The 20,964-nt window shown below is 41.0% G+C and overlaps 2 protein-coding genes across 2 annotated transcripts; one reads left to right on the top strand and one right to left on the bottom strand.

Annotated features, from left to right (window-relative positions):
* Positions 1-4,364: 4,364 nt before the first annotated feature.
* On the bottom strand, positions 4,365-5,444 carry LOC132832164 (C-C chemokine receptor type 4-like). The gene has a single exon (XM_060849912.1). The coding sequence runs from the start codon at positions 5,442-5,444 to the stop codon at positions 4,365-4,367; it is 1,080 nt and encodes a 359-aa protein (XP_060705895.1).
* Positions 5,445-6,926: 1,482 nt separating this feature from the next.
* On the top strand, positions 6,927-20,689 carry LOC132832163 (C-C chemokine receptor type 4-like). Its single transcript, XM_060849911.1, has 4 exons — positions 6,927-6,941; positions 8,986-9,112; positions 18,727-18,801; positions 19,605-20,689. The coding sequence occupies exons 1-4, from the start codon at positions 6,927-6,929 to the stop codon at positions 20,687-20,689; spliced, it is 1,302 nt and encodes a 433-aa protein (XP_060705894.1).
* The last annotated feature ends 275 nt before the right edge of the window (positions 20,690-20,964 follow it).

Raw genomic sequence — 20,964 nt, 5'->3', positions numbered from 1 at the left:
TACAGAAGTGCCCAAAAGAAATGAAGATAATGATTTGTATGAGAAGACAGAAGGCATGGTTAGTAAGTTTGTGGAGGACATCATAGAAGACAGTGAGAAGGTTTTCTAAGATTACAAAGGGACCTTGATCCAATAGGTCAATGGGCTGAAAAAAGGAAGATGGGGTTCAATCTGGATAAATGCTAGGTATTGCCTTTTGGTATAACAAACCAGGGTTGGACGTACACAATTAATGGTAGGGCATTGAGTAGTATTGTAGAACAGAGGGGCCCAGGGGTTCAGGCACATAATTTTTTGAAGTTTGTGTCACAGGTAGATGGGGTAGTTAAGAAGGTGTTTAGCAAGCTTGCCTTCATAGCTCAGACCTTTGTGTACAGGAGTTGGGACGTCACGTTCAGGTTGCACAGGATATTGGTGAGGCCTCTTCTGGAGTACTGTGTCCAGTTCTGGTCGCCTATTATAGGAAGGAGTTTATTAAGCTGGAGAGGGTTCAGGAGAGATTTACTAGGATGTGCCCGAGTATGGAAGGTATGAGTTATACAGGAAAGTTGGATAGGCTGGGAATTTTCCCACTGGAGTGTAGGAGATTGAGGCACGACCTTTTCAAAGTCTATAAGATCATGAGGGCTATAGATAGCTTTAGTGGTTGGGTATCTTTTTCTTAGGATGGAGGACTGCAAGATTAGGGGGCATGGCTTTAAGGTGAGAGGAGAGAGATTTAAAAGGGACCTGAGGGGCAATTCTTTCACACAGAGGGTGGTTTCTTTGTGGAGTGAAGTGCCAGAGGAAATGGGAGATGCTGGTATAGTTACAGCATTAAAAAAGACATTTGGACAGGTTCATAAATAGGAATGGTTAGAGGGATATGGGCCAAATGCTTGTAAATGGGATTGATTTAGTTTGGGAAACCTAGTTGACATGAACGCATTGGATAAAGGCGGATAAATCTCAGGGAAGGATCTGTTTCCATCTGTAAAGTTCTAAGTCTCTACAACTGAGGCCAATGGGGATAAATCAATGACCCTCCATGAACTAGTCATACCGAGTACAAAAAACACAAACTTGTTACTGAGGAAGATGTCGCACCTTATTGTTGCTGGAAGTCCTCCAGGTAGAACCCTCGGCACACCAATCTTCAACTCTTTCATCAATGATCTTGCCTCCGCCATAGGGAATGTGAGTTGTTCATTACAGAATGCTCAGCTCCTTCCACAACTCCTCAGACACTGAAGCTGTTTGTGCGTGCAGGCAGTGAGATGTGAGCTACAATTAAAGATTGGGCTAATCACTGGCAACATTCACACACGCACATGTTGAACAATAACAATTGCCAGCAACAGAGTGAATCTACCCACCTCTTCTTGGCATTGAATGCCATTGCCTTTGCCATACTGAATTCCTGATCACCAACACCTTGGGCATCATCATCGACCAGAAATTCAACAAGACTGGCTCCATAAATGCTCAGGCCATTAAGTAGGTCAGATGCTGGCAATTTGGTGCCAATTAACTCACATCCTGAATCCCCTAGAGCCTTTCTCCCAACTACAAGACACAGGGCAGGATTGTGGTGAACTCCAAAAATACCCCAGAGACTCGACAGCATTCATCCCCTTCGTTATTTACTCCCTTCACCTTTGGGGTGCAGACTGGCAGCAGTATGTACCATCTACAAGATGCCCTGCAACTCCTCACCCAGGGCTTCTTCAGCAAGATATTCCAATCCTGTGAGCTCTACCTACTGGAAGGACAAGGGCAGACATTACATGGGAACATGACCTCCTGTGAATTACCCTCCAATCCAACCCAATAACGTTACTTGAAACAACAAATCTCTGTTCCTTCACAGTCTCTGGGTCAAAATCCAGGAACTCCCTCCCTAACAGCAGTGTGGGTGAACATACATGAACATGGACTTCAGTAGCTCACGAAAGTCATTTCTCTCCATCTTCTCCAGTGCAAGAAATGAGCAATTAATGCTGCACTAACCCCCACATTCCTGAGGGAATATTAAAGGATAAGGAGAGTGATGCCTTGGAATAATGATGTGACCGCAGCCTGGCATGAAGATTGTAAAAAGTGAGAGCCATTGTGCTAACGGGCATCCATTTACACCCATTTACCAATAGTTCAGGGTTACATACAATCCACATGTCAGCTCTTTCCTGTTCAAATCCTACCCCCAGCATTGGTGCAATGAGTCTTTATAATGCCTTCAGTTAAAAACCTCCTAATGGTCAAACCTCTGAAGTTCTCCTGCTGATGTGGGAAGGAAGTTGAGGAAACTGAGGAAGAGTGCTAAAAGAGCCAGCAATTACTCAAAGCGACCAGATATCCATTCCTTCATGCAGTCTGCATTTTAGTTATAAAGGCCAATTCAGAGGAGTGAGATAATTAATTCTCCTGCCATAACATAATAATCTGCATTAATTCATTCATTATTTAAGGCACAAAGCATACCATACGCTGCAAAAGTGGTAAATTGTAAACCACTGACCCCACCTTCCGTGTCTGAAACATTTTAAATAAAGGTTCTAAACTTTTACCTTCAACTTCTTCTCACTTTGAAGGACAGGTTTCTTTTCACCCGCACACACCATGACTGGGAGTACTCCTTTAATTCCTTCCACAATTATTTCTCTGATGATATTAAATGGTACCAGTCTGGGGCTGCAAGTGGATAGAGACATGGAGCAGTTTGTACACAAATGTTTGAAGATTGAGTCATTGAGTCATACAGCACAGAAACAGACAACGTATCGTCCAACCAGTCCGTGCCGACCATAATCCCAAACTGAACTTGTCCCACCTGCCTGCTTCTGGCCCATATCCTGTGAAACCTTTCCTATTCATGTACCTACCCAAAAATATTTCAAATTTGTAACTGTACCCACATTTGCCACTTCCTCAGGATGTTCATTCTACATGTGAACCACACTGTGTAGAAGAATGTCCCTCATATCTTTTTAAAATCTCTCTCCTCTCACCTTAAGTATGTGCCCCCTAATCTTGAAATTCATCCTATGGAAAAGACAACTACCATTAACTCTATATTTACCCTCCTGATTTTATAACCTTCTATAAGGTCACCTCTCAAACTATTTTCTTCCAGTGAAAAAAGTCCCAGCCTATCCAACCTTTCTTTATAACTCAAACCTTCCATAACTGGCAACGTCCTGGTAAATCTCTTCTGAATGCTTTCCAGCTGAGTAAAATCCCTCCTATAGCTGGGTGACCAGAACTAGGCACAGTATTCCACAAGCAGCCTCAGCAATGTCCTATGCAAATTCAGCATGACTTCCCAACGCCTATACTCAAATGACTGAGCAATGAAGGCAAGCGTGTTAGTCAAATGCCTGTGTAACCACCCTGTCTACACAGGAACCTCGATTATCCAAAGGACACGGGTGGGCAGTAATTTGTTCGGATAATTGAATGCCGGATAACATTGTTAGCTAAGCATTGGGACCTTGCAATCTTGTCCGGATAATCCAAGATACAGTTAATCAAATGCCGGATAATCGTGCTTCCTCTGAATATTGTTGGTCATGTTTATCTTCACACATGACTTAAGAGTTACACAATTTAGCTCAACTTTGAGATAGGTTGTATATATACATAGTGACCTCACTTTAAATCAAGGATGCCATCATTAAAAATTCTAATCTTATGTGAAACAACTTTAAGCAAGACATGTTTTCCCACGTGAAGCAGTGTTCAAGCCAGAGTAAGGTTCATTCAGAAACTCTTTGCCTCTAAAAGGTTGAAATATTGTGCCTTATATGGGCTGCACTGTGTATTCCTGGCTGAAATGACTGAAACAATACACAGGAAGTTTCAATGATGAAAGCAGCTTTCTTGAATGAAAAGCACTCTATAAAGAAATTTGAAGTATAGCTCCACATCTATTGTGCCTGCACTGGTAAAATACTGCAGAGTAAAAGGCAGCAGATACTTATTTTTTCAAATTAAATTCACAACAGCACCTCTATTAGTGCAGATACAAACACAGAGAATTCTTTAAAGAAAAGTTTAAAATAAAGTTTATTTCATTCACTGAGCAGAGAACAATTCAGAAAAACGATCTTAACGATACAATGGTGCCATCTTTCATAGCACAACTAGGGGGCATTGCTGATGATGTAATGAGCTGACAGACACAGTAATGCACGACATGACATGAAGTAAGGGAAGTTAAAATGATAAATAGGGACGTTAACATGATAAATAGCTCTTTAAAGGACAAAAATGGTTCCATAAACAGAAACAACTTTAGAGAGAATTCATTCAAAAGAGAAAGACTTAAAGATTCCCTGTAAATGTATTGTAAGTCGATATTGCAATATAGCACCTGAAATACTGAACTACAAAAGTGTGGAGGAGTCATGGTCCCCAGAGAATTGTGAGCGGACAGAAACAGGTAAAACACGAGAAGCCAAAGGAGATTGGTCACTGACTTTATATCTAAGTGATGGAGGCAAACAACTGTAAAGAAGTCTGCAAAGATAGAATCGAAATCTTTCACCCAGAAATGCATAAATGACTGGGTTTAAACAGCAATGTACAAATGTGATGGATTCAGTTACTTGCTGGGCAATCAGTAGACGTTTTCGGAACTCACAGCCAGTTAAAACATTCTGTTCTCTCAATGACTCCAGCAACATCACAATGTTGTATGGTGTCCAAAATACAAGAAACACAATAACCACAGTAAATATAACTTTTATAGCCCTGTGTTTCTTATAGCTTCTGTTTTTATGCAGGGTTTGAATTATTCTTGTATAACAGAAAACTATAAAAGCCAATGGAACACAAAAACCCAAAACAATGGATTTGAAAAGGATAAAGAGTTTCCAATTTGAAACATTGCCCTGTGGAAAGAAAGTATGGCAAACAAATCTTTCCCCAACTCTTTCAATTTTGTTAAATATTATTGTGGGAGATGAGACAACCAAAGCTACACACCACATCACTATACTTGAAATGATCCCATTTCGAACAGTCCTAGTCCTGACCGAGAATACAGCGTGAACGATTGCAAGGTAGCGGTCTACAGTTATCAAGATTATGAACATTGTGCCACCATTGTAGCCCAGCTCATAAGCAGCAGAAACAATCTTGCAAAAGGCTTCTCCAAAAATCCATTGATTTGCAGCAGAATATGCCCAGAAAGGAAGTGTGCTCACAAACAGCAAGTCACATAACGACAAATTGAAAAGATAAATATCTGTCAATTTTGTAAGACGTCTATGTTTTAAAACAACCCACAACACAAGTGTGTTCCCAGGTAGACCAAAGAGAAACACCAGGGAGTACAGGACTGGTAGGAAGGTTGCACCAAAAACATTTGCAGATTGTGTATCACATGGAACATACTGTTCGTCGTAATTGTAGTCACTGAACGTGCTGAACAGATTTTCAGTTGTGTTCATCCTGTGATCCATCTTTCCATAAACTAGAGGGAAACAAAGAGCAGTAAGTGATAGTTATCACTGAATTAGTTCAAAGGCAGTTGAGGTTTCAGAGCAATGTTACTATTTGGTGAATCTTCAATTCGTCCTGGCTAGTAACAGTGATAACCAGGAATATGATGTTTCAATATATTTTAGTTAGAAAGGCTAACGCACTGAAATGGGAGAATTCATTCATAATATTAATAATGTTCCTTAATTAATGAGTTCATTCAAAAACTTCCAGACAAAAAAAATCAAAATAAAGTTACTTACGACCAATACTTAATTTCCTCTCAGACAGGCAATTATATATTCTCTCAATATCCACAGAAATCATGGCCTGAGCACTAAATGCTGCAGTGTTTCACTAGAAAGATGATATTAATTTAAAATGACAAAGCGGAAGTGTAACATTTCCTGTCTGACTGATTTGCCAATCACCTTAAAATGTTTACCTACTTGTTCTGAAACCCCTCTTAGCCACTAAAGAAAACTTTCTTTTTATTTCAACCTCTTTTATCCTGTCATGATTTTAAATAGCATCACCTTCTCTGATTTAATGAGAACGGGACAGCTTCCCTAATCTATCCAAATGACTGTAGTTGCCCATCCCTGAACCATGAGGTCGCCTACCCTCAGTTCCCACCTCCACTCCAATTTTAAAGCCATCAAATCTACCCAAAGGTGTTCAGTTCCAGCGATGGCTGAAGTCACATTTCTGATTGGTTTGAGTAGCTTCTTGGCTTTGCTCTCGCCGATTCCATTTGCAAAGCCCCAGATGCCAAGTAGTAGCTTTGTTCAACTGTCCAATCAGTACCTCCTGAAAGAAGCAAAAAGAGAATTGTTTGGTTGCTTGCTTCAGTCTAATGGAGCTAAACTATGGATGTGACCCTGCCAGCATGGAGACCAAACTGAGATACAACAAGAGGAGCAACACTTACACACTAAAAGAATCAATAACCTGGTACGTACACAAAGGAACATTTTGGATAAAGTTGCCACAGTCCCAGAGGTCTACAGGATTACCTTCTCAATAGAGAGGGAGAGAGGATGGGTGGTGAGTTTAACTCCAGGGTCACTATACCTCGAGCAAGATTCAGAAAGCAGGGTTGCCATGATAACCTCAGCCAGTCACTGTTGGTGTCACTCTGAATTTTACCCCTACCGTCCAGCTAACTGAGCTAACTGACCCCTAGTATTTAGGGAAACTATTCAGCCGGTATGTTATGGTAAACGTTTCAGACTGCGTCGGCCCCAAGGGCACTGCTGTATTCAGTTCTAAGTGCCACACTTTAGAAAGGATGGCCAGGCCTCCGAGAGGCAGCAGAAGAGATTGACTAGTACAGGACCAGGGGTCGAGGGCCGCATGTCAACAGAGAGAATGCAGCGACTCTGTTTGCTCTCCTTGCACCAGAGACAGCCGAGATGAAATTTTAATAGACGTTCAAAATATGAAGATGGCTGACAGAGGAGATGGGGGTCAATCAGGTAGGGTTGATAACACAGATATAACTGTCAAAAATATGGCATTGAGTTGTGATCCGCCCGAGGGGGAGTTGGAACCAAATTCAGGAGTAACTTTCCAAAGGGAATTGTACAACTACTTGAAATAGAAAAGGAATGTCAGGAGGGTGGGATTATGGGAAAAGTTCTACCAAAGAGTTGTCATAGGTATAGTGGATCGAATGGCCTTCACCTGTGCTGAATGATTCTGCCAAACATTGGATCGGCTAAAATTTATACTCTTATTGTGTAATCAATCTAGTAAAATAAAAGATCCAATCGGGCCGATTTGAACTTTATCCTTCAGCCTAAAGGGAGCAGTTGAAATCAATTTTGCCAAAATTCAAACTTGTAATTTGGAATGACAAATTTAGTAGCTCCAGTCAATTGTGATCTGCTCCTGTACTGAGGACTAGGTGATCCAATGTGCTCTTGGATATCAAATCCTTTCCCTACATGTGACAAAATTGATGTGTTTTCTCTGGAACTGTGGGTTACAGGAACAATAGGTTTCATCCTGTAATCTGACCCATCCTTTGTTGTTCATATGGTATATTTGATTATCGCTACTAGATAAATACAATGACAAAACAGATAGTTGCGGTCTGGTACATTTTATTTAGAGGAATAGATAGGCCACATACTTCTCAGAAATAAGTGTTCAAACTGCATACACTGACAGAGTAAGCTGGAGCTAAAAGTAATGGCATGGGCAAATAACATCGTAAAAGCGTCAGAGAAGCAAATCAGTTTTTTTAAGTATGAACACTGTCCTTCAGTATGGCTGAAAGGCCATCTGTCTAATCTATTGTTCTCACCTTCCCTGCCATTCCCAGCAATGTAACACAGTTCCCCTTATTCTCATCTTTACTCCACCAACCTCTGTTTACAATGGACTATCCTCCACCTTTAGCATGACGCTGCTACTTAACAAATCTTCCTCACCTTCTCAATGTTCAAATGATATCATTCCCTCCATAATGTCCTGCTCCACTTCTCTACACCTCCAAAATTCCAACTCTTTTTCACGACAATGTTCTATTTAAATATGGGAAATATGGCACTTTCCATGCTGCCTTCTCTTTTCTCACTATCCAAGGCCCCAAATACTTCTTCCAGCTGCTCACAATGATTTGTGGGGTAATGCTTTCAAGGAATATAATATAGCTGCTGCTCACAGTGTGGTCTCCACAGGTGGACTGAATAATCTACTCGCAATGTACATCCATGCAGTCTGCAAACATGATCTCAAATCTCCAGTGGCCTGCCATTCTAATTCCCCACTTTGCTCTCACATTGACATCTCTGTCCAGTGAAGCTCAACACAAGCTCAAGGGGCAGGATGTCAGCATTTGTATGGACATTTTAAAGCCTTCTGGGCTCTAGATTGCAATGACCCCAAAGTTATCTCATGCTCTGTGCAGCTTTTGCTTTTAATTTGGCTTTTCTTTTTGATCTACAGTCATTCATCTTTCTGCCATTCACATCTTCCCCGGACACATCTCCCATTCATGCACTCTTTGGCCTTGCACCATTTAAACTTATGACATTTGCCATCCCCAAGCTTCCACCTTATGACAGACCTTCCCTTTTATCCCCCACCATCATTCCCATTTCATTCCTTAAAAGCTGTTGCAGTAGATTCAGTATAGGTCAACTGCTAAACCTTTGAATAAGAAACAGAAGTATCCAGAAGAAATGAAAATCAGTTAGAATAAAGCAATTATTTTCATCTAACACAAGTTTAAAGATTCTGAAGCATATAGAAAACTGCAATACTATAATCCCAGCAGCATTTCTTGATAATATTCAAATACCGGATAGAATTCCTTCTTTCTCACACAGCCAGCTGAACACACCTGTGGTTTCAATCCACAGTTTGGAGAATCCTCTTGCCTGTTTCTTGAGTCTTCACACCTTCATAAAACTGAACATAGACTTTCTCAGCTTCAAAGAATTAACTAAAACCAAACTCCCTACATTGAAGTAACCTATTTGTTAGTATTTCTAATGTTTTTCCTTTCTTTAGGACCAACTGTCTTACACAACAAACTTCAGTCAAGAGTCTGGGATGTCTCGGATCGAGTCTACAGGATTCTTAAGGGAGAGGGAGAGCAGCCAGAAGTTATGGTACATACCAGTATCAAATGACAAAGGTAGGGAAAGGGATGAGGACCTGAAAAGTGAGTACAGGTTGGAAACTAAAAGGCAGAATGAACAGAGTAGTAATCACAGGATTGCTCCCAGTGTGACGGGCTAGTGAGGCTAGGAACAGAGAGCAAGTGCAGATGAACATAGGGCTACAGGGCTGGTGTAGGAGGGAGGGATTCAGATACGTGGATCATTGGGATACCTTCTGGAGAAGGTGGGACCTGTACAAGAAGGACGGGTTACACCTGAACTGGAGGGGCACCAATATCCCTGGGCGGGAGGTTTGCTAGAGTACTTCGGGAGGGCTTAAACTGGATTGGCAGGGAGTTGGGAAATGGAGCTACGGATTAGAGGATGGGGTAGCTGGTGAACAGGCAAATACAGCGTGCAGAGAGTCTGTGAGGAGGGATAGGCACTTAACAGGGCAAAGTTGCAGTCAGTGTGAAAGGTTGAAGTGTGTCTATTTTAATGCGAGAAATGTTAGGGATAAGGGTGATGGACTTAGAACATGGATCAGTACTTGGCTATGATGTTGCGGCCATTACAGAGACTTGGATGTTACAGGGGCTGGAATAGTTATTGGATGTTCAAGGGTTTAAATGGTTCAAAAAGAAAGAGGAGGGAGGTAAAAGAGGTGCAGGAGTGGCATTGCTAATCAGAGATAGTGTAACAGCTGCAGAAAGGGAGGTCATCGAGGAGGGTTTATCTGCTTGGCAGTATGGGTAGAAGTCAGAAACAGGAAAGGAGCAGTTACTTTATTGGGAGTTTTCTACAGGTACCTCAATATCAACAGAAACACCGAGGAGCAGATTGGGAGGCAGTTTGTGGAAAGGTGCAGAAATAACAGGGTTGTTGTCATGGGTGACTTTGACTTCCCTCATATTGATTTGAACCTCCTTAGTTCCAATAGTTTGGATGGAGCAGTTTTTGTCATGTGTGTCCAGGAAGGGTTCCTGATGCAATATGTAGATAGGCCGACTAGAGGGGAGGCCATATTGGATTTGGTGCTTGGCAACAAACCATGCCAGGTGTCAGATCTCAGGGGACAGCATGTCAATCACAACTCCCTGACCTTTACTATACTTATGGAGGGGGATAGGAGCAGACGATATGGGCAAGTATTTAATTGGAGGAGGGGGAATTACAATGCTAATAAGCAGGAATTGGATCGCCTAGATTGGGAACAGATGTTCTCAGGAAAATGCAAAACAGAAATGTGGACGTTGTTTAGGGAGCTCTTGCTGAAAGTGCTGGACAGGTTTGTCCCACGGAGGCAAGGAAGGGATGGTAGAGTGAAAGATCCTTGAGTGACAAGGGACGTAGAACATCTAGTCAAGAGGAAGAAAGAAGCTTACTTATGGTTGAGGTGGCAAGGATCAGACAGGGCTCCGGAGGGTTGCAAGGTAGCCAGGAAGGAACTGAAGAATGGACTTAGGAGAGCTAGAAGGGGCATGAGAAAGCTTTAATGGGTCAGATTAAGGAAAACCCTAAGGCATTTTATACTTATGTGAGGAATAAGAGGATTGCAAGCGATCAGGGATAGTGGAGGAACCGTGTGCCTGGAGTCAGAGGAAGTAGAGGAGGTCCTTATTGTATACTTTATTTCAGTATTCACTACTGAGAGGGACCTTGATGTTTCTGAGGACAGCATTAAACAGACTGATATGATCAAACAACTTGATGTTAAGAAGGAGGATGTACTGAAAACATTGGAAAATATGAGGAAAGAGAAAACCCCTGGGCCAGATGGGATATACCTTAGGTTACTACAGGAAGCAAGGGGAGAGATTTCTACTGTGCCTTTGGCTTTGATCTTTGCGTCTTCAGTGTCAACTGGAATAGTGCCAGATGATTGGAGGGTGGAGAATGTGATTCCCTTGTTCAAGAAAGGGAATAAGGATAATCCAGGGAATCACAGACCAGTCAATATTATGTATGTGGTGGGCAAATTACTGGAGAGGATTCTGAGAGGCAGGATTTATGATAACTTGGAAAACCATATTTTGATTTGCGATAGTCAGCATGGCTTTCTGAGAGGCAGATCATGTCTCACAAACCTTACTGAATTATTTGAGGATGTGACAAAACATATTAATCAATGTAGAGCAATAGATGTGGTGTACATGGAATTTAGCAAGGTTTTTAATAAAGATGCCCATGATAGGCTCATTCAGAAAGAAAGGAGGCATTGGATACAGGGAAACCTGTCTCTCTGGATGCAGAATTCACTGGTCCGTAGAAGACAGAGGTAGTAGATGGAAACTATTCAGCCTGGAGATTGGTGACCAGTGGTGTTCTGCAGGAATCTGTTCTGGGACCTCTGCTCTTTGTGACTTTTATAAGTGACTTGGATGAGGAAGTGGAAGGGTGCGTTAGTAAGTTTGCCATGGACACGAAGGTGAGTGGAGTTGTGGATAGTGTGGAGGGCTGTTGTAGGTTGCAATGGGGCATTGACAGGATGCAGAGCTGGGCAGATGAAGCTCAATGTCGAAAACTGTGAACTAATTCATTTTGGAAGGTCAAATTTGAATGTAGAACAGGGTTGGGATTCTTGGCAGAGTGGAGGAACAGAGGGATTTTGGGGTCCACATCCACAGATCCCTCAAAGTTGTGTGATGAAGCTCTTCCTTTAACAAGGTTATCCAGTCCTTGACTTTTTTTTTCAGAGAGGTCATAAATGACACAGACTCTGAAAAGTCTGGAGGTTGAAGGGTTTTAGGACCAATTTGATAATTGCTAACAGATACTGCCTCAGGCAGAAGGCTTTCAAGTTTTTTATAAAAAGAACACTTGTACAATGAAAGGGGAGTTGCCAGTGCTCCCAGCTCAGCCTTTCTCTGGTGTGGTTTGGATTTTAGAGGTAGTGTGGAAAAACTGCTGAACTCAAAGAAGCAGGTCCAGGCTGGTGCTCTCTATATGACTCCTCTCCTGTAAGACCCTGTGTTTGATTTTATTGTATGTGCCAAGAGATGTTTAAGAGGATTGTTGCAAGTATTTGGAACAGCATCATTAAGTTGGGATAATCTATTTCGGATAGGATAAGTTATTCTGTATTCTGTTTTCTATTGCTTGCGTTTCATTCAGTAATTCTGTAAATAAATTGTTTTGTATAAAACTAAGTGGCTTGACTTGTGGCATTTCTCCTGGAATAACTGCTTTACACCTGCTTAAAACAGCTAGCAAAGGAAGGGTTTGGACTAACTTCTTGAAATGTTTTGAGGGTGTCTGCTCTGGTCCATGACAGTTACCACCCAGGATGATAGGGTTGTTAAGAAGGCATATGGTGTGTTGGCTTTCATTAGCAGAAGGATTGAATGTAAGAGCCACAAGGTTATGCTGCAGCTCTATAGAGCCCTGGTTAGACCAACTTGGAATATTGTGTTCAGCTCTGATCACCTCATTATAGGAAGGATGTGGAAGATTTACAGAGGGTGCAGAGGAGATTTACCAGGATGTTGCCTGTACTGGAGGGCATATCTTCTGAAGAAAGATCAAGGGAGCTAAGGCTTTTCTCATTGGAGTGAAGAAGAATGAAAGGTGATTTGATAGCGGAGTACAAAATGAGGCATAGATAGAATGAACAGAGACTTTTTCTGAAGGCGGAAATGTCTATCACGAGGGGACATAATTTTAAGGTGATTGGAGGAAGGTTACGGAGAGCTGTCAGAGGTAGGTTCTTTACACAGAGAGTGGTGAGTGAGTGGAATGCACTGCCAGTGATGGTAGTAGAGTCAAATACATTAGGGACATTTAAGCGACTCTTGGATAGGCACATGAAGAGTATGTACGTTAGTTTCATCCTACAATAAGATAAAGGTTGACACAACATCAAGGGCCAAAGGACCTGGACTGTGCTGTATTGTTTATGTTCTATGTTCCAAAACAACTATGAACTTGCCAAAATGAAATCCAAAAGCATTTTCCAAGCAATCTGTGCTTCCCCTGAACCAACAAAAAAATGCATTGTCCTGAACTTTGTAAACAACAGGCCTAATTCACTTCTGTTTACTTTACTTGCTTGTAGCAGCTCTTCTTATGAAAACAAGTTCCCATTAATCTCTGAAAATTACTTCTTTCAGATTGCTTTATAAAAATTAATCAATATGGCTATGGAAATGCTTACAAGTTAATTAATAATCCTCTTCACATACATCAAATTCCATATGTCACTAGTTCAAAATCCAGTCATCCAAAATACTTTATATTTGTCATATACCTTACATATTGTACATGTAACATTTCTTATTACTTTGGAAGACTCACTCATGTACTGTACACTGTTCTGAAGATGAGTCCAGAGGCTGCTTTCACATGACATATTTTGTCTGGAGCATTTGCTCCAGGGTGGATTCTTCCTTCTTCCTTTGTCACATCAGTACTTAGCCAACAATAAGTGAAGGTGGCATTGTGGTATTATCACAGGGGTAGATACCCTGAGGGTAGACTCCTGCTCTCGAGATATAGATTTAATGCCTAATATGGTGGTTGGTGGAATTCAAATGAGATTGATACATTTGAAATTGAAAGCTATTTTGTTAATAGTGTCATGAAGTAGAATTAATCATAAAAACATAGCTGGTTTGCTAATTCCCTTTAGGGAAGGAAATCTGCTACCCTTACCTGGCTTGCGTTTGACTCCAGATCCACAGCAATGTGGTTCTCTCTGAAATAGCCAAGAACTCTATTCAGTTTAAGGGTATTCAGGGATGGGCAATAAATGCTGACCTTGCCAGTGATACCCACATACCATGAAAGAATATAGTAAAAGCAATGTGTTCATAAATCAGTTATATTTGAGAAATTAGCAGATGTCAAGGTTAACCTGATACTAGGTTTGAACCTCCTTACATAGGAAGATTCATTTATCATCACGTGCTACCTGTTCTGTGTTGTACACTCCTATTGATGTTTGACATCACCTACCCGGGAGAAAGTAAGGACTGCAGATGCTGGAGACTCAGATTTGATAAAGTGTGGTGCTAGGAAAAGCACAGCAGGTCAGGCAGCATCTGAGAAGAGTCGACGTTTCAGGCACAACCCTTCTTCAGGATTGGGTGAAACATCGACTCTCTTGCTTCTCAGATGCTGCCTGACCTGCTGTACTTTTTCCAGCGCCATGCTTTATCAACTCCAGCATCAGCCCCCTGGCCTGATTGATGCCATAAATTGATTTATAAAGGTAGTACAACCCTAAACATGATCTGTGTTTCTGAGCTGAAAGATAAAGATCAACTAATGTCAATATTGAACAAAACATGTGTTTATTAGCGGATCAAATATGGAGTTGATTTATACACCATGTGAGAGCCTAAACAGGCATTTTGGTGTCAATAAAATGAAATCCTCTTAAATGCCAGAATCTACAGTACATTTCTAACTTCTTCCAATTTTGAAGAAATATCACAACATGAAAGTGAACTCTGATTCTATATCCCCACATGCTGCTAGACCTGTGGAGTATTTTCAACATTTCCAGCATCATTGGAACCATATTGTACTTGTATCCATCTTTGGCTTATCCATCCTTGTGAACAGCTTTCATCTCCGTAAGATGACAAAGTTACAGAGTCACTGGTAAAGGTGCAAAGATTGAATAGAATGATAGCAAAACTGAGAGGTGACACGCAGAAGGGAAGGTATGTAAAGTGGCATTCTTCTCTCGTAACAACTGACCCCTTTTTCAATAGCAATGGCTGAATTCTGCAGGTAGGTGGGGATGTTGGATGCTCGTAGGGCGATGGATAGTAGTGAGCCAAGTGGGTTGGTGTGTATGATGTCAGGTGGGTAGGATATGAGATGGGCGGGTTAATTTAATTTAGTAATGACACATGAGATGGAGTAGGTTTTAATCATTTAACTTTTCCCAGGTAACTAGTAAGCTTACATGTGTAAATATATACCAATTCCAAGATGCGCTGCAGGAATTCACCAAAGACCCTTGGACAGCATCTTCCAAATACATGACTACTTCCATGTAAAAGGACAAGGGCAACAGATAGATAGCTGCTTAACATGCTGACTTAGAAATATATCACTGTTCCTTCAGTGGGTTAAAACCCTAGATTTCCCTCCCTAGACACAGGCAAACTAGTGAAATGGACAGATATATTACAGACGAACTGATGAAATTTGGAAGGAAAAGTGAGGAGAGGTGATATAAATATTATAATTCAACAAGCGTTCAGGGGCAGAAAATAGAGATGCCAAATTCCTGGCACAAAGCAGGTCAGGTTGGTGTGGCTCCCTGTCTGAAGCTTAACATGGTCAATCATTTCCATTTTCTGGATTAGTGATGCTGGAAGAGCACAGCAGTTCAGGCAGATTCTGAGGAGCAGTAAAATTGACGTTTCGGGCAAAAGCCCTTCATCAGGAAGGGCTTGATGAAGAGCTTTTGCACGAAACATCGACTTTACTGCTCCTCGGATGCTGCCTGAACTGCTGTGCTCTTCCAGCATCACTAATCCAGAATCTGGTTTCCAGCATCTGCAGTCTTTGTTTTTACGTAATCATTTCCATTTATTCATTCATGGGATGTGGGCATTACTAACTTGGCCAACATTTCTTACTCATCCCTAATTACCCAGGAAGAGGCATTGTGCTAAGGCAAACAAGGGTAGGATTATACAGTTAATGGGAAGTGTGTTGAATAGGGAGACCTATGATTCAGGTACATAGTTCTTTGAAAGTTGTGTGACAGGTAGACAGGGTTGCAAATAAAGTGTTTAGCACGCTTGCCTTCACTGTTCAGACCATTGAGTATCGGAGTTAGGTCATCACGTTGCAGTTGTATAGGTTTTAGTGATGCCATTTTTGGAGCGTTTATCCACATTACAGAAAAGGAAGTGCTGGAGGTTTTAAGATATATAAACGTGGATGAAACCCCAGGACATGATCAGGGATATCCAAGGATGTTGTTGAAAGCTAAGGAAGAAAGTGTGGGGTCCAGAACAGAGATACAGCTATGGGTGAGGTGCTAGAGAAGTGGACGATGGTTAATGTTATGGTTTTTTTAGAAAGGTTGCGAGGAGAAGTTTTTGACTGGTGAGTCTGGCATCAGTGGTGCATTAGTTGTTGGAGGGGACTCTGAGAGATAGGATTTGCATGCATTTGGAGAGGCAAGGACAGTTTAGAGATAGTCAGCATGGCTTTATGCATGTGAGCAACATTTGGGATTGGGTTGATAAATGGCAACATTCACAGAAACTCAACAGGACCATCTCCATACATGCTCTGGTCATTAAAGTAGGTCAGATGCTGGTAACTTTGTGGCAATTGACTCACAGCCTGAATCCCACAGAGCATTTCTTCCATTCACAAGACATAAATCAGGATTATGGTGAAATAAGATTTCCTCAGATGGTGATGGCTAGCATGAGGGGACATGTCTTTAAGTTGAGGGGAGGCAGGTATAGGACAGATGTCAGAGGTAGTTTATTTCCTCAGAGAGTTGTAGGCCATGGAATGCACTGCCTGTAACAGTAGTAGACTCACCAACTTTAAGGGCATTTAAATGGTCACTGGATACACATACGGGTGAAAATGCAATAGTGTAGGTTTGATGGGCTTCAGATTGGTTCCACAGGTCAATGCAACATTGGGGGCCAAAGAGCCTGTGCTGCGCTGTAATGTTCTATGTACTCAGCACTGGCCTGGATCAGTGAACTCCAAAAATACCCCAGAGACTTGACAGCTTTCACCCCTTTCGTTATTTACTCCCTTCACCCTTGGGTGCAGACTGGCAGCAGTATGCATCATCTACAAGATGCCCTGCAACTCCTCACCCACGGCTTCTTCAGCAAGATATTCCAATCCTATGAGCTCTACCTACTGGAAGGACAAGGGCAGATGTTACATGGGAACATGACCTCCTGTGAATTACCCTCCAAGCCAACCCAATAACGTTACTTGAAACAACAAATCTCTGTTCCTTCACCATCTCTGGGTCAAAATCCAGGAACTCCCTCCCTAACAGCAGTGTGGGTGAACATACATGAACATGGACTTCAGTAGCTCGTGAAAGTGACTTTCCCCCACCTTCTCCAGTGCAAGAAATGAGCAATCAATGCTACCCTAACCCCCACATTCCTGAGGGAATATTAAAGAATAAGGAGAGTGCTGCCTTGGAATAATGATGTGACCGTGGCCTGGCATGAAGATTGTAAAAAGGCGAGAGCCACTGTGCTAAGAGCATCCACTTACACCCATTTACCAACAGTTCAGGGGTTACATACGATCCACATGTCAGCTCTTTCCTGTTCAAATCCTACCCTGACATTGGTGCAATGAATCTTTATAATGCCTTCAGTTTAAAACCTCCTAATGGTCAAACCTCTGAAGTTTTCCTGCTGAGGTGGGAAGGAAGTTGAGGAAACTGAGGATGAGTGCTAAAAGAGACAGCAATTACTCAAAGTGACCATGATTTGGAGGTGCTGGTATTGGACTTGGCTGTACAAAGTTAAAAATCACACAACACCAGATTATAGTCCAACAGGTTTGTTTGAAAGCATTAGCTTTCAGAGTGCTGCTCCTTCATCAGGGGATTGTGAAGAATAAGATTGTAACAAACAGAATTTACAGCAAAAGTTTACAATGTGATGGAACTGAAATTATATATTGAAAAAGACATGGATTGTTGTTAAGTCTCTCTTCTTTTAGAATGCCCATGTTGGTTTCAGTTCTTTCATATATGAATCGCAAAACGTTTTTAAAAGGTACATCCTCAAGTGAACTTTAACAATTAGTGTCATGTCGGCCCAGATAATGCATTGAAGGTATGAGTTGCCCTGTGTGAGACTGTCCGTGCCACAATGGTCACACTGATTCTAATCTAAGAAATAGATTTACAGAATCTTACATTGACTCAAACAGTATTTGAACAAAGCAAAATTTATTTCTGCAAGTACAAATACACACCACAAACTTATATATGTAGTTGTGTCCAAACACATGCACATGCACACATACACATACAGGTTTGTGAGGTGAATTTGTACACCAATTGTTAAAGTTCACTTGAGAATGTAACTTTAAAAAGTTTTGCGATTTACGTATGAAAGAATTGAAACCAACACGGTCATTCTAAAAGATGAGAGACTTAACAAACAATCCAGGTCTTTTTCAATATATAATTTCAGTTACATCATATTGTAAACTTTTGCTATAAATTCTGTGTCTTACAATCTTATTCTTGGAATAAGCTAGTGCTTCCGAATAAACCTGTTGGCACTATAATCTGGTGTTGTATGATTTTTCACATCAAAGTAACCAGATATCCGAATCCTTCATGCAGCCTGCATTCTAGTCACAAATACCAATTCAAAAAGTGAGAAAATTGTTCTCCAGCCATTACATAATAATCTGCATTAATTCATCCATTATTTAAGGCACAAAGCACACGATACACTGCAAAAGTGGCAATTTGTAAACCACTGACCCCACCTTCCATATCTGAAACATTCTAAATAAAAGTTCTAAAATTTTACCTTCCGCTTCATCTCATGTGGAAGGACAGGTTTCCTTTCACCCGCACATCTCTAGCCCAGTTTCATCATGGCTGGGTGTTCTCATTTAATTCCTTCCACAATTATTTCTCTGACGATATTAAATAGTACCATTCTAGGGCTGCAAGCAGACAGAGGCCTGGAGGTGCTTGTGCACCAATGTTTGAAGATGCCTGGACAACTGAAGGAAGCAGGTGAGAATGTATGTGGGATTTGGAGCTTTGTAAACAGAGGCAAAGAGAACAAAATCAAGAAGCTATTCCAAATCCATGGGAAACATGGCTTCATATTTGAACCTTTGGGGAGCCTGGCTGTAAGATTGGAATGGGAAGGGAGGGAGAAAGTCCTGGGAATGGGCAAAGCAAAGATTTACCTTATGATTCAGGGATGAGCAAGTACAGACATTTGGATAGATCAGGGAAGCTGTCCTGTTCTCATTGAATTGGAGAAGGTGAAGCCATAAAAATCATGAAATTTTAAAGAGAAATAAAGAGATTTTTTTTAAGTGGCTGAGGGGGGGTTTCATAACAAGTGGGTAAACATTATAAGGTGATTGGCAAATCAGTCAGACAGGAAATGTTGCACTTCCTCTTTGTCATTTTAAACTAATATCATCTTTCTAGTGAAACCCTGCAGCATTTAGTGCTCTGGCCATCATTTCTGTGGATATTGAGAGAATATATAATTGCCTGTCTGAGAGGAAATTAAGTGCTGCTTGTAAGTAACTTTATTTTGATTTTTTTTGTCTGGAAGTTTTTCAAAGACCTTATTAATTAGTGAACGTTATTACTGTAACGCATCTGAAGAATTAATTCTCCCATTTCAGTGCGTTAGCCTTTCTAACTAAAATATATTGAAACATCATATTCCTGGTTATCACTGTTACTAGCCAGGACGAATTGAAGATTCACCAAATAGTAACATCGCTCTGAAACCTCAACTGCCTTTGAACTAATTCAGTGATAACTATCACTTACTGCTCTTTGTTTCCCTCTAGTTTATGGAAAGATGGATCACAGGATGAACACAACTGAGAATCTGTTCAGCACGTTCAGTGACTACAATTACGACTATGGAGAACAGTATGCCCCATGTGATACGCAATCTGCAAAAACATTTGGTGCAACCTTCCTACCAGTCCTGTACTCCCTCGTGTTTCTCTTTGGTCTACTAGGGAACACGCTTGTGTTGTGGGCTGTTTTAAAACATAGACGTCTTAAGAAATTGACAGATATTTACCTTTTAAATTTGTCATTGTGTGACTTGCTGTTTGTGAGCACACTTCCTTTCTGGGCATATTATGCTGCAAAACAATGGATTTTTGGAGAAGCCTTTTGCAAGATTGTTTCTGCTGCTTATGAGCTGGGCTACATTGGTGGCACAATGTTCATAATCTTGATAACTGTAGACCGCTACCTTGCAATCGTTCACGCTGTATTCTCGGTCAGGACTAGGACTGTTCGAAATGGGATCATTTCGAGTGTAGTGATGTGGTGTGTAGCTTTGTTTGCCTCTCTTCCCACAATGATATTTAGCACAATCCAATCTGATGGGGAAAGATATGTTTGTCATACTTTCTTTCCACAGGGCAATGTTTCAAATTGGAATCTCTTCAACCTTTCCAAAGCCATTGTTTTGGGTTTTTGTGTTCCATTGGCTATCATGGTTTTCTGTTACACAAGAATAATTCAAACCCTGCAAAAAAACAGAAGCTATAAGAAACACAGGGCTATCAAATTAATATTTACTGTGGTCATTGTGTTTTTTGTATTTTGGACACCATACAACATTGTGATGTTGCTGGAGTCATTGAGAGAACAGAATGTTTTAACTGGCTGTGAGTTCCGAATATGTCTACTGATTGCCCAGCAAGTAACTGGATCCATTGCATTTGTACACTGCTGTCTAAACCCAGTCATTTATGCATTTCTGGGTGAAAAATTTCGATTCTATCTCCAAAGCCTTCTAAAAAGCTGTTTGCCCCCATCACTGAGATATAAAACAGCTCTTCCTTTCAGGGATTTTACCTCCTCAATTCGTTCGCAATCTTCTGCTGATCATGACTCATCCACTTTCATCTAGCTCAGTATTCAAATGTTTGAGTAAAATGTGGAAATGCCTGTAAATAGATATGTATATATACTCTGTTCTCTTGTGTATTCAAAATGTTTGCTGCTTTCCAACTTTGTCAAAGCATAAAATCAACTGAAACCTAAGTCTGGAACTGACGCATTTATTTCAACCATGATTTACTTAAAGAGTTGCCTGACAGTTCAGTGCAATAGCTGTTGACAATATAGAAACTGAGATGTACATTTGCTGAAAAGGAGGGTACATAGTTCTTGGAAACAAATGCA

The sequence above is a fragment of the Hemiscyllium ocellatum genome, chromosome 34, assembly GCF_020745735.1.
Source record: "Hemiscyllium ocellatum isolate sHemOce1 chromosome 34, sHemOce1.pat.X.cur, whole genome shotgun sequence".
Classification (NCBI taxonomy): Eukaryota; Metazoa; Chordata; class Chondrichthyes; order Orectolobiformes; family Hemiscylliidae; genus Hemiscyllium; species Hemiscyllium ocellatum.
Note: the sequence above shows the minus strand (reverse complement) of the source record. Positions and strands in the feature narration are given on the sequence as shown.